At 45.2% G+C, this 14,056-nt stretch overlaps 1 protein-coding gene across 1 annotated transcript; it reads left to right on the top strand.

Moving 5' to 3' along the window:
* Positions 1 to 3,106: 3,106 nt before the first annotated feature.
* Positions 3,107 to 7,697, top strand: LOC126545848 (uncharacterized). Its single transcript, XM_055077935.2, has 3 exons — positions 3,107 to 3,116; positions 4,278 to 4,315; positions 6,333 to 7,697. Exons 1-3 carry the CDS (start codon positions 3,107 to 3,109, stop codon positions 7,014 to 7,016), a joined length of 732 nt encoding a protein of 243 aa, XP_054933910.2. The 3' UTR covers positions 7,017 to 7,697.
* The last annotated feature ends 6,359 nt before the right edge of the window (positions 7,698 to 14,056 follow it).

Here is a 14,056-nt window from a genome sequence, read left to right as displayed (position 1 = left end):
AACACTGGATGAATAAAAAATATACAGCCCAACAGTACATCAGTCGCAAAGTTCTGTGCATTAGTTCAGTCCACGTACGCATATATAAAGTCAGATATTTTGTACAGCCGAAACACACAGCACATGTAATGCACTGCAAGTACAGAACAGAATTATACATATTGCGTAAAAGTTGCGATCACCACATAAACCAATTATGAACCACAGACATCGCTTGTGTTACTCATTTAGCGTATTCGGATCATCTGATACCTAATATTTTCCCAAAATGCTGGTGTCCTCTAAAAACTTTTTCAGAGCAAGAAGCGCTCTTTTTTGAAGGCCCGCAGTTGGCCATGGGCCAAGTATCTTTTTTAGAGTGAATGGTCTCCTGTCTAACATCAACAAATTTGCTTGCAGTACCCTTCTTTGTGGGTCGTATTTCGTGCACTCGAGAAGAAGATGATTGACATCTTCGTCTGGATGGCCACAAGAACACTGCGGACTAGAGACACGTTTTATCCTGTACAAGAAGTGCTTAGTAGATGCAGTACCAAGACGCAGGCGGTGTACCGATGTTTCAAATTTTCTGTTGTCCCTTAATTTTCCGGCATTGATAAGTTTATACATGGGTCTATAAAGTATAACTCCGAGTTTTTAGTTTGCTGATCAAACCAGGTAGTTTTGCTGAGGCGACAAGAAATCTGTCTCAGAAGCAGACGGACTTGACTACGCAATAGAGGAAGATTGGTTGTCTCCGCGTTATTGTGCGCTCGATTCGCAGCTGCGTCTATTTATGAGTTGTGAATGCGAAAGCATTCACAACACACAGTTGAACGCCACTGAGCCGCCCTTCGAGTTTTGCGCTGCTAGTAATGCTCGTTCCGCCCGCCGTATATTCGGAGAATTGACGACGATGGCGGATTTCACTGCCTGCCTCTTCGCTCGTTTTGCTGCGTACTTCCGCTCCCTTACTTCGTCTGCGGTGTACTGGCGTGGACGGCCACGTTTCGTTACTGCAAAGCTTTTGGCCGCCGGCGATGTAGATGCTTTAGACTCCATAGCGGTACGTGCTGCCCGAGCCAGCAAGGGCGAGTCAGCGTCACGAGCGAGCCGTGACGTGGCGTCGCAGCCAATGTGAACTTATTAGGTGCCGTTTTTTCACTGCCACAGACGTCGCCAGCTTTTTCGCTCAATGGGCCATTTGACGCTTTCGCATTAAAAAAAACAAAGCGCGACGGACTACAGCCTCGCGTGGCTGCATTCCGGGGCGTGTACAAGAGACGGGCGCAATTTTCGCTCGCCGTGTACGATGTGGCCCCTTAGGCAAAGGGATTTCCGGCAGGTCGCAGTGACGTAATGACATCTTGTTTCATTGTTGCCCCCGGAGGAGGGAGCCTCGGCGGCTTTTCGGCTCGACCGGTGGCGCGCGCGCGTCCCTTACGTCAGCTTCCGTCTGTAGAGTGTCCCAGCTGCAGGCTACCTCGTGCAGAAGTAGTCAAGAGTGGGGAGGAGACGGGGGGGTCTTACGCGCGTCCTCGGCGTTCTCAACCAGTCATCGATCATGGAGAATGAGCGAGCATTTCGAAGACGTGTCCTTTTGCCAACGCGCCTTCGAAAGCGTCGCGTTTGCAACCGGAGAAGGCGGCCGCGCAGCATCCGCGTTACGGCCGACAGGGGTCGGGCTGGGCACATGCATGGACGCTGCTGCCGTGGGACCTGATGCGCAACGCGAACAGGAAGCCGCCGATGGGTAAACACGACTGACGAGCGGCGCACTTTTCTTCGTCGGGTGAAGAAGGGCATCGCGTCTTCCGCGACGATACGGGGTGGCCGCCGCATTGCGGAGGAAAGATTTATTATACGCCAGTGACACGATGTATCGGCAGCTAAAGATGCGTAGGCTGCGCAAAAGAATAACAGAATATTGTAAGGAAAAGAAAGTTGTTTCTTTTGCCCGGTCTAGAAGAAGCGGAATTGAAAAGATGCAGAAAACCAAGTCGGGATTTACCCGATTCTGTGTTTTGAAATTTGAAAAAAAAAAAAAAAAAACTTGAATACATTTTAAACTTAAGAACGCTGAAACTTTTTAAAACTAGAAAAAAGAGCAAACGTGATTTGCACATTCTCTTTGTTATACTCGTATTACTAAATACATAAATGGCACGCAAGGAAGCTTAAGTGCTTGAAACTACTGTTCTTTGTACTACAATCGGCTGAAGAAACACCAGCATTAACGCGCGAAGCGGGATCAATACATCCAAGCGACCAGCCGTCTTGATTTCGGATGGACATGTCCCGCTCTTGTAGAAGGGCGTATTTGATTTGCCCAGTTTGTGTTTCGCCATCCGGCACAAATAAAGCCCCTTGGTGCGAGAAACGCTGACCTGAAGCTGGAGAGTTTGCAGCTCGACGTTGAGTTGCAGAAATCGAGAGCAAAACCCCTTGATCGGACGAGCCTTCGGGGTGGCGGAAAACATCACGGAGGAGGCGGAAAACTTTAATCGAGGAGGCAGGTTGGAAATTAACGTTGTACTTGTGAGCTCCGTACAGGCATTTCTTTCAGTACGCATTCTCGTACCGCTGGCTTTTGATTCTTGCGAATATCAAGAGTGCCTCGGCAGCATTCACCCATTATACCCACTTTGCCCTTAACAGTCGACCTGAATTCCCTCACTAGTTCCCTTCCCTCTCTTGCTTTGTGCTCCTGGAAGTTTGACCATTTTATTCTGCAGATGCAAGGCACCAAAAGGGTGTAAATGTGGCGGTGCCCCCCGCTCCTTATGTGGTCCTTATAAAATCACTAACACAGCATCAGTGGCTCAGTGCAAGTAACTAGACTGCGATATCCAAGATTATATCAGTCCATTAAGGGGGTTTGGAGAGTTGAGATCACGTAAAGAAAGCATTGCTTTCAATTTCCTTTTCCTTTTTCCAGACAAAAACAACCTCACAAACGCAAGAGGCATCATGAACTCTTTTCTGTTTATTGGTAAGTAATATTGCTGCTTTTCCTTTATATGGTATTACGCGCATTTGATAACAATGCCATAGATGGAGGGATAAATTGGGATAAGTGGTGGGGATTTCGTTGCTCTTGCACTGTGTACGGCTATATCGAGACGAAATGAACACAGGTAAGGAAGGGAAGCACAAACGGACAGAAAGAAGCGCAAAATACTGACAGGTTTATAATAGGATCACATGGCGTATCTGACTGTGAACAATCGGCAACTGACACGCGGAAACTAACCAGCAGAGCAATCCAAGTCTCGGGTTTGTTCACAGCCAGGTACCCCTTTGTGATCTAATAATAAACCAGTTCGTAGGTTGCGCTGCTTTGTGCGCTTTTTCATCGAGCAAGTAGTAAAGAAACCGAAGGCGTCTTATTTATGTATGAACATTGCTGACTTCTTTTTGGAACATTGATAAGTGCATTGTCAACAAATAAAACTGGCCAACAGATGTCTCAAAAAGTACTAGCCCGTTTGCATCTAGAAGTTTAAAGAATTACTTAAAGTGCTTAACTAGTAAACCACTGAGCTATACAAGAGAGAGAGAGAGAGAGAGAGAAAGGCAAAGGAAACACAGGGAGGTTAACCCGAGATTATCTCCGGTTGGCTACCCTGTACTGGGGGAGGGACAAGGGGATGCAATAGGTGAGAGAGAGAAGGATAAAAAAAGAAAAACCTAAACACACACACACACACGCACTGTTTTTGTGGGCACTGTCACGCAGCCCGCAAAGGCGTTCCTAGTCTTACGCAGTGTCACCGTACAGTCCTACGTCCCACAGTGTACAGTCACAATTTGTCAGCTATACAATCTTACACACTTAACTACTTAACCTAGCAACCTCGCTTGTTATTACTTGCTCTCACGATAACCCATGATATCACTTCACCTTGTGTCTTTAATTATTAAAAAGGAACGAAAACAAATGTGAAGGGTACCGTTATAGGATACGTAACATAATTGTCTTGAGAATGCATGTCACCCTCAACTTGGACTTGGCGTCAGCGTGTCTTTTTTCCGTATTATGCCGAAATCACTATCGAAGGGCCTTGGACATTGCTTTTATTTGAGGTGCCAGCGACTATAGCCGTTACATGGAACCCGTTTCATTGTAAATACAAGGTTAACATGACGTGCTGTGAAATAGGTGCGCTTAAGCTGCGGCTGAAATACGTAACGCATGTGTGCCGTTCTGCATTGAAAAAAGAAAAAGAAAAGAACACCAGCTTCATGTAGCTGATAAAGTGTGTGTGTTTTTTATTTTTTTCGTTTATGTTTTGCAGCGCTCCTTGGCGTTGCCTCGGCGCACCCTGGTGTGAGGGTAAGCAACTTTAGTGCACTTCATAATCTTAAACCGCCCGATATAAAACTTTTCCTGAGAAGCGGCCACGGGCTAGTCAAAGAAAAATCTCTTTGCTACTTGTAGTGAAAACTTTGTCGTTCCTATGTATTACAAAACTTGTTCGTTTGAATGCTAATAAGTGTGTTAATCAGATGCTTTTTTATCGTATTATTGTTTTGTATTTTGTTTCTTTCTGTATGTTATGCGCGTACTTATTTCCTTCGTTCTTTCTTTTTTGATCACATCATTTTTCAGTACACTTATTGTTTTTTTTTTCATGCCTTATAGCCAATCGCAAACCGTACCCTTCTGCGTTGTTATTGCTTTATTCCTTCTCTCTTGTTCTGACAAAACCAAAAAAAGATGGATATTACACAAAATATTAGCCTATCAGTGTAGCAAATAGGCGACTTTTACAGAGGTTTGGTGTGCGCAAAGCAAATGGACCTTGTGAAGAAGATACCTTGAAATTTCTGGATTAGTTGTTTATGACCTCAAGGATTGTGGCACCACCTGGCAAATGCTAGGTAGTTCTTTATCAATAGAAATTAAAAATACGAAATATAATTGAGTGAAAACACAATCAGGCCGCAGTATTTTTTTTTAAAGACAAAGAAGAAATAAGCGAAAACGCGGACGACTTCGTGAGGTATCACTGACATCATTGGCATAACGATATTCCCGCGAGATTCAAAAAGGGTCGAAGAAACGCAGGACTAGAGTGGCCTTAGTTATTTCCACTTATAAGCCACTTATAAGAGAGTTGCGACAGAGTAGTTTGGCAGTATCGCTTCGTCTAGCATTTAGAGTGAGTGTCCCTTTAGAGAGAGAGAGAAAGGCAAAGGAAAGACAGGCAGGTTAACCAGAGATTATCTCTGGTTGGCTATCCTGTACCGGGGGAGGGGCAAAGGGATGCGATAGATGAGAGAGAGAGAAAAAGAATGAAAAAACCATACACACACACGTACACACGATACACACGAACTGTTTCTGTGGGCCCTGCCACGCAGTCTGCGAAGGCGTTCCTAGTGTTATGCAGTGTCACTGTCCAACCGTACGTCACACAGTGTACAGTCACAATTTGTCAGAAAGTCCTGTGTCTTTTAAATAGCGCAACAGCGCCTTCATAGCGGATAGCGCTGATGTTCTCGTAGGCCAGTTTCTAAGGATGTTGTTTCCCGTCATTGGGCGCTTGTCTAGTTGTTCTAGGGTGGCTGAGAGGGCTACTCTTAGCGAGTTGAAACGAGGGCACTCACAAAGAAGGTGCGCGATTGTTTCGTTGTACCCGCAGAAGTCACAAAGTGGGCTGTTGACCCTTTAAGTGTTTATGCAACTACTGCGACCAGTGAGTGTGCTCCAAACATGCCTAAATTATTCAAACCGTTTGATGCGAGTATCATCTGAAATGTCAAAATCTTCGGCATCGTGTTTATCTTACAGCGAAGCTGTATATGGATATAGCTCCGTGCATTCTTTCGTGTGCTTCAACAAAAACTATCATCATCATCAATGGGTCGTACCCCTGTAAGCACTCCTATCACCATAAGCAATCAAAAAATTCAATGGCTCATAGCCCCATAAGGCAGAAGCTACGAGCACTCAGCAAAGTGAAACGAACAGTGCTTACATTCTTTCTAATCACCCATACATCATACAGAATAGCATGTCGAAAAGTTTAGTCATCAATGGCTCATACACCTGTAAGCAATAAATACCCCCGAGCATCGCGTTTCATTCGTCTTGTACAGTTCCTATGGGAAGGCCACGTATAGTTAGACAAATAATGACCACCGATCAAGACAATACATGAGTTCCTACCTTTCTTCAAAATTATCTGTCACCTCTGTGTCGTATCTAAACAGCTTCGCTTGTGGCCCACCTTCGCGGAGTGGAATGGCTCAAGATTTTTTCACTTCTTTTTAACTGCATTGTGGGCATTTACTGTGCTCGCCTTTCGCTCCTTGGCGCTCCAACATCGAGTCGTTGATGTGCGCAGCATCGCCGCGAGGCGTACCTGCTGCCCGACGGCGCGGAGCTCCTGCTGGGCAGCGTCAAGACGACGTTCAAGTGTCCCGGCGACGGCTACTACGCGGACGTGGACAACGACTGCAAGGTGTTCCACATCTGCCACGACGTGCTGGGCCCGCAGGGTGCTGCCGACCACGAAATGCAGCACTTCAGCTTCCTGTGTGGTAACCAGACCGTCTTCAACCAACTGAGCCTGACCTGCGCATACGAGGAGGACTCGGTACCCTGCCAGAACGCCAAGGACTTCTACTACTTGAACGCCAACATCGGCGACCCCACCGCGGAGTTCCTGAGCGACAACGACATCCAGCGCGCAGTGCCGCTGGTGCCGACGCTCAAGGCGCACGCCGCAGCCGCCGCACTGTCGGCTGGTCCCGCACTGTCTGCTGGCCCCGCCCGGACGGCTGGCGCCGCACTGTCTGCTGGCCCCGCACTGTCTGCTGGTCCGACCCGGACGGCTGGCCCCGTCCAAGGCCCACCAGCCCCGGGTCCGAGCCCTCTTCTCAGGGCGCCTACTGCTGGACCCCCGAGTAGGGGTCCGGCTAGGGGTCGGGGGCGTGGTGCGGCTGCATCGGAAGTCAAGGAAGTAACGGTCACGGCGCCGCCGACCACACCGCAGCCAGCGGCGAGCACGACACTCAAGGAGGAGTAGAGACAGCACCTTCGACTTCCTCTCTATCATTCTCATCGTTCGCTCTATTCACGCGAACATAGCCCCATGTATTACAGCATGTCGTCACCCCACTCTGTCCACAGAGACATGCCTCTTCGCTCGACATTCCGATCCTGGTCTGTCAACGTTTAGGGCAGCCAGGCAAGCCTCGTGGCTAGCCTCCTCCTCTTGATTGTTATTTCGTCTTTCTCATAGCCTCGTTTAAATCATGGCGCGTTCCAGGGATGACTGTAGTGCTTTGCTTGAGCTTGCTGTCTTCTGATCGATATAATAGCTTGGCGCCGTATGCGCTCTCACAGCTACTAGAAGGCGAATTTTCTCGCTTAATTTTGGGGATTAAATATGAAAAATCCGTGAAAATGTACAGAAGCTGTCACGAAGTACGTGTTAGAAATACCGTGTTAGTTTCAAGACGCACTTTACACTTGAAAAGAAATCCTCGTTACGAAATGGGTTGCTTCGAATAATTGTTCTGGATCACCCGGGAAATGTTGGTCTTGATGAAAAAGAAGGAAAAAAAAACTGTGTTGTGTTCACAAGAGTCAGCGAATAGCGGGACAGGTTCTGTCAGTATACGAATGTGGTGGCGTTGCTTTTTTACGAGTGAGGACTTTGCGACTGAAAACGAATTCATCACAATAAAGATTTTTTTTGTGTGAAGTAGTTGTTGTGAATTTTGCGACCATCGCACACCCTAAAATAACCATCATTTGCCCACTTTTAGTCACTGACGTCTATAGAAGCATATGAAGGGGAGACGTGCGCACTGCTAATGAAAATAATGGCTTCATGGATAAACCAAACGTTCATCTCAGGGGAACGAAGAGAAACTGAATTGAGAAAATCACGCACTCCTACAATGTATCGTACCAGTCTTTGCCAAAGAGAGAAAAAGAAGGAAGACAGAGTAGAGATGAGAAAGGAAAGAGGAAAACGGAAAGATAGTTCCCCATCCTGTCACTGCACCATGGTGGCTTGTTGAGCATCGTTGTGTATTCTATAACTTGGTGCTCAAGTGTCGCCAAGAAGCCAAACCATCCGCATTCACGAAGCAGTACTGCCTCCTACGGACGCAGAGATTCAAGTCATTAGAGAAGTCATTTGCCTACACTCACACGAGACTGGCATTATCACAATTGGGATCGTCGGGATCCAATACGTGCCTTTGCGAGAAATACGTTCCTTGATCACATCCGCACTACACGCAACAAATATATACACAAAGTCACAAACATCTTACTTTGCAGATTCTGTTCGAGTGGGTCCCAGGCAAGCAGGGACTAGAAGGCGATGAACGAGCTCTTACCTTAGCTCGCGATTGTATAACAACGAGCCACGCCATGAAATGGCCGGAGACCTATTGGTCCAGAGGTGTTGGAGACGAAAAAAATCGAGAACAACGCCGTAATCTTCTTCTTCTTGTTATCTGCCATCTTGTACACTTATACAGATGGGAGGACTGCGGGGGGTAAAATGTGCTTTTTGGCAGCTTGACGAGGCCTGAAGCTCCTGAAGTCAGTGCTTGGCAGCGGCACAATGTGAAACATACCAAGACAAATGTTTAAGAAAACTTTTAGCCACAATCGGCTAACAAAATGCAAAAGGAATAGAGTCCTCTTGCTGCCCCAATCACAAACAAACACAACCGAAAGCGCTGTACTGATCCGCCAGGCAGAAACAATTTACATATCCAATTACGCTATCCAACACCACGTTGAGAACAGGCCTGGCGAACCGGCGCCTCAAGTATGTAGCAAATACCTCAACGCGCTCCATACTTACTCAGGATGCTCCGCAATACTCTCTTCTCCACACTTTTGAACTTGATCAAATATCCCAGCCTTCCTTGCCTGCAGCTGATATAGATGGATTTTATTTAGCTCTCTACTAATTTGCCATCGTAATCGATGCTTCGCCTTTCGGGCGCAACTGCGACTTTTCTTTCTTTTTAACGCTATATAGCATTTAAGGCGGGCTTCACTCACTTTGTAGGTATACGTGTAACAAAAAATGTGGTCCCATGCCGAAGGCAGTGCAGTCTAACAAAGGCATCTCGAAGTGCTAGCTGTCCCGAGAGAAGAATGCGGGAAACTGGCGCGTGACGCTTGCGCCAGACGTTTCAAAGAGCGACTTTGGCACGGGAGAAGTATGCGTGCGATCGCAGCATTATGGCTAGAGTATTGGGCGGCTGTTGTAGAACACGGAAATTCCATCCCACCATCGGTCTGCGATCGCACTGATCGAAGCGGTCACGCATTACTTAATTGCGTTATAGGCGGACTTCACCCACTTTGGAGGCACCTTACAGAAAACTCGAGATGTATTGAGCGTGGCGTAGTGTGCAGGAAAAGTCAATTCGATTATCGAGAGTTTGCAGAGCCGCCTGCGACGCGCGCACGCGCATCTGCTGAGACGCCACAATCACCACAATCTAAGTATGCTATCGCATAATTAGAGAGTTAGCGGTGCTAAGTTATAGCCTAAGGCTCCTTTTTTTTTTCGTCCTCATCGGAGTGGGAACGCTCTCCGGTAACTGAAACCGCAGCCTGGTGCTCAGCAGCCCATGGATTATAGGGTGCAAGCGCTAGCCTCCACGCGCTAGACTGCATAGTTTGGAACGAACCGGTGACCAGTGAAGACATATAGAAACCACATGTTCCGGACTTTCAGTTTGTACCTGACATACGACTATCTATGGTGAATCCTAATTACAGCCATGGGCATTCACGTCATGACGTTATATGCAATGCATTTCTTGCACACCTTAGGGCAAAACAATCTTCTGAAAGATCTTTCAATGCTGCACGCTACCTGAGTGCGGTAGCGCCTCAAGAGGAAACAGGCATTGTGTGCGTGTGTGGTCGCCAAGATATGCACTTTGTGCTTCTACGAAAAAAAAGAAAGAAATGGAAAGAAAAAACTTGCACTGGCTTTATGGAGCTGTTCGTAGTTGTATTGATGTGCTCTCCCACTATGAGAATGCGGGAAACTGGCGCAGTGCCGTGTCGTCGTTTTATACCTTGTTTTGTCCTTGTCTTGTGTTGCGCTGTAACGAACCTTACTATAAATGAGGGTGGAGGTGGACACTTCAAAAGTTAGTACCCAAGCGGACGTCACCGTAACATTTCTTACGGGTTTGTGGTGACCGTTTTCCCAACTGTAGTCGCGCCACTCCTCGTGACGTCTCTTGGTAACAGACGGCGAATGGGAGATTTTGACGTTCTTCTAAAAAAAAAAAAAAAAAAAAGACCAACGAAACACTTGAAATGCTTCAAACGACGTTTATGGAGGAGGCATGGAGCAGTACACAAGTTTTTGAGTGGTTTGAGCTGTTTCAAGAAGAGAAACGAGCGTTAAAGTCCATCCTCATTTCGGCGAATCTTCAACCTGTCGTACCTATGAAAAGGTTGGACAAAAACTCTGCGAGAGTTGTCGATGTACAATTGCCGTAATTTCAGAACCTGCTGGCATGAGCTGGAGCTCTTCTGAGAGGATTTTGACAGTGGAATTAAACATGCGACGCATTGTCGCCATGTTTGTTCCCCGCGTGCTCACAAGGAACAAAGAAAGAAAGAAAAAGAAAATAACTTGTTTGATTTTGTTCCAGAATTTGAAAAAACCCTATCCAAAGTGACCCAGACCTTTTTTAGAATATCATCACGGGTTGTGAAAGCTGGTGCTATGCGTATTTCCCCGAAACCAAGCAAACATTTTCGTGTCAGTTAAAGGCTTTTGTAGCAACAATACCTTGATTCGGGTGCGTTGTTCCACCTTGACAGTGTCCACAAAACGCGCTAAAGACGAAGGCTAAAGGAACACATACGACAGTACGGGCGCTGAACTTCCAGCCAGCGTTTATTAATGCGAAAGCATTATATGTCCCATGAGGCACAAATGCCGGCTTTGTCCGCAACGAGTGGTACCAAAAATCAATGTGACGTCATCAGCACCTTGTATGACGTCAGTAGTATACAGAAGGTAGTAAACTGTATTACAACGTTAATTAGTAGTGATTATCGGTAATTAATGTGCATTAACGTGAATGAAAGTGAATTAAGGTTAATTAGAGTGAAGTAAAGTGAACTAAGTTAGAACAAGGTAGAATAACGTAACTTAAGGTTGAATAAAGTGAATTAAGTTGACGCAAAGTGAATTAAGGTGGATTAACGCTGATTAAGGTAGAGTTGTGAAGGAGACGTGACAGTACATTACGTCACGCATCATGTGCATAACCAATTAATTACAGAAGTCATAATGTTTTCGCACTCAAATCACGTAAGGGTACTTACGTGACTGTCAATTTTTTCAAACGATCATCTATTTTATGCTCTGCGCATCAGGTACATCATGCATGGGTCATCTTATAAAAGACTGTATAAGTCAATCATTTCATACATACGCTTGTATAGTCAATCCGTTCACGTGTCTAGAAACCTCAAAAGAAAACTCACTTCTTTCTCATGTATCGCCAAAGACGGACGGCTGACACGCTCATCACCGGCTTTTCTTATATAATACAGTTCAACTAGTTCGCGTTCTATTTCTTTCTTGCTTTAAGAAAATTGTGTTGGCAAGCATGAGTGTGCGTGCGCACTTGTTTTTTAGGCACAATCTTATGTACGAAGTGATTGACTTATACGACCTCTTGTGTGATGATGCGTGCATGGCATACCTGATGCGCATAGTATAAGATAGATAATAGTTTGAAATAAATGCTGGTTGGAAGCACCGCGCCCGTATATTTGTATGTGTTCCTTTCGACTTCGTCTTTGGCCCGTTTTATGAACACTGTCAAGTTGCAGGCAAATTTTTTCACCAAGACCGAGAAAAAGCGCGGCAAGTGCACTCGTGTGAAGGCGAGGATCATCGTTTCTTTCTTGCGTCTTCTGTAGCGTCTTTTTTTTTTTGGAATTGTGCAGGGGGAACTTTTTTCACCTGGATAGGCTGTCAATCATCAACATTACTAGGAACGATTGAGGGGATTGAGAAAGAATAATGCGCAAAATTGTGGAATGCAACTGATTGGTTTCTCCATCACGACACAGCCGCAGTTAACACTGCTTTGGTTATAACGGGGTATTTAGACCCGCAGGGATGAGCGGGCGTTTTCCATTTACTCTGTTGAACGTAGTGAGCTCGCTGAGATTTTCCTTTTTTTGTTTAAAAAAAGGTTTATTAAATGAAGGATATTTACCACTTATTACGAGATGAAGACGACTTCGCGGGGGCCACTCGCCAGCATAAGCTTCAGGTTCTTCAATGTTGCTTCGAACAGAAAAAGTTGGACAAGTGTATTGACTTCGTTGGAAAATATTTTTGAATGAACTCTAACAACGGGCTTTTTGCCCTTAATGAAAATATTTTTTTTTTTAGAAAGTTCTTTTTTTTTTTGGTAGCTCTATGCATATTAGTTTGGTGAAAATTGCACTTGACGAAGGTGGCTGGGGTTTTTTTCGCAAGATTCATCTACTTGAAACAATAAAATAAGGGGTCGTAGTTCCGTGCCCTGGAGTTTACTTTTGATTCATGAGAGTCGCGTAAATGTCTTAACAGGTGGGAAACCACCAGAACTCTACTCTTTCATATCACGTGCATGGCTTTAAAATAAAGCCAGATTTTTTTCTTGCATAACACTGGTTTTAACTTGTGCTGAATTTCACTGGAATATTTTGCTATAAGCATGTATCGTTTTTAGAGAACTGCATGATGTTAAAAAAAGAACAGAAAAAATTCCAAGGGCAGGGTCAACGGAAGATGCATCCGCTCATCTTGCTAGGGGCGTTCATTAGACGATGTGTCTATGGTAAACCAGCTGCGCATGCAGAAAGTCCCCCCACCAAACTCCGAAGTTCTATGCGATGTCCACAAAAAATAACTGACAATTTTGAAGGGATGTCGATGAGTTGAAATTTTTGCTGCTGAGTAGGAGCTTCTAGTCAAACGTAATCAAAAGGATGAAAAGTTCGGCGACTTGTTACGGTAACATATTTATAGTTTATAGCGCGAAGAGAAGCAGACGAAGACTAGAAGCAGCCAGGACGAGCACCAACTCTCAACAAAATTTTTATTGAAACGATCAACATATATAAGCGATTGCAAAAACCCCAGCAAAGAAACATCACACTGTCTAAAGAATATCAGTAAACGGATAAAGATATAAGGAAAGTGGGGAAGCCATAAAAACTTGTTTTCCCAACAGACAGATAGTCTAGAGAAGGCTGGCTATCCTGCTCATATGTTATCTCTAACCCGTGAGACGCTTTCAAAATGGGCAAAGAAGAGCGCTGCTACAAATAAACAAAAAGAGGAACAAGAACGAAAAAAAAAGGTTTACCGTGGTGCCGTACGGGTGCAGGATGTCATACGGTTTAAGGAATGAGGCCAGTAGATATGACGTCAATACCGTTTTCTTCGCCTCCCCCCCACCCCTTCCCGGGAAGTTGTCAATGACGTGTTCTATCACAAAAAGGAAACTTGAGCATGGGGGTGGGAGAAGAAAATATGACTGCTGCGTTAGGCATATGTGCTCTTTTGTACCTTGAAGCACTGGTATTGTTTACCAAATTCCACTCAAGTGCGGAACGGCTTACATTGGACACAGCCGCAGGTGCCTCATTATCAGGCTAAAAGAACATAAACAATCAATTAACAACCCTAATGCGTCACATGTAGCGTCGCATTGTTTTAATTGCGGTTTTACACCTTTGTCTGTGGACACAAAACTTCTTTCAAGACACAAATGTCGTACTACACGCGAAATAATTGAGACATTTTACATTAAGATATTAGGAGAGACTTGCGTTAGCCAGACATCAATATACGTCCATCACTGTTAGACAGCGAATTTGAATATATTCTCAGAACGTGCGTCCATCCCAAGTGGTGCCTTTTCTTGTTTAGTTTTTATGGCTTCCCCACTTTCTGATATGTTTATCTGTTTACTGATATTCTTGAGACCGTGTGATGTTTCTTCGCTTAGATTTTTGCAATCACTTACATATGTTGATCGTTTCAATAAA

Source organism: Dermacentor andersoni, chromosome 1 (assembly GCF_023375885.2).
Source record: "Dermacentor andersoni chromosome 1, qqDerAnde1_hic_scaffold, whole genome shotgun sequence".
Lineage (NCBI taxonomy): Eukaryota > Metazoa > Arthropoda > Arachnida > Ixodida > Ixodidae > Dermacentor > Dermacentor andersoni.
Note: the sequence above shows the minus strand (reverse complement) of the source record. Positions and strands in the feature narration are given on the sequence as shown.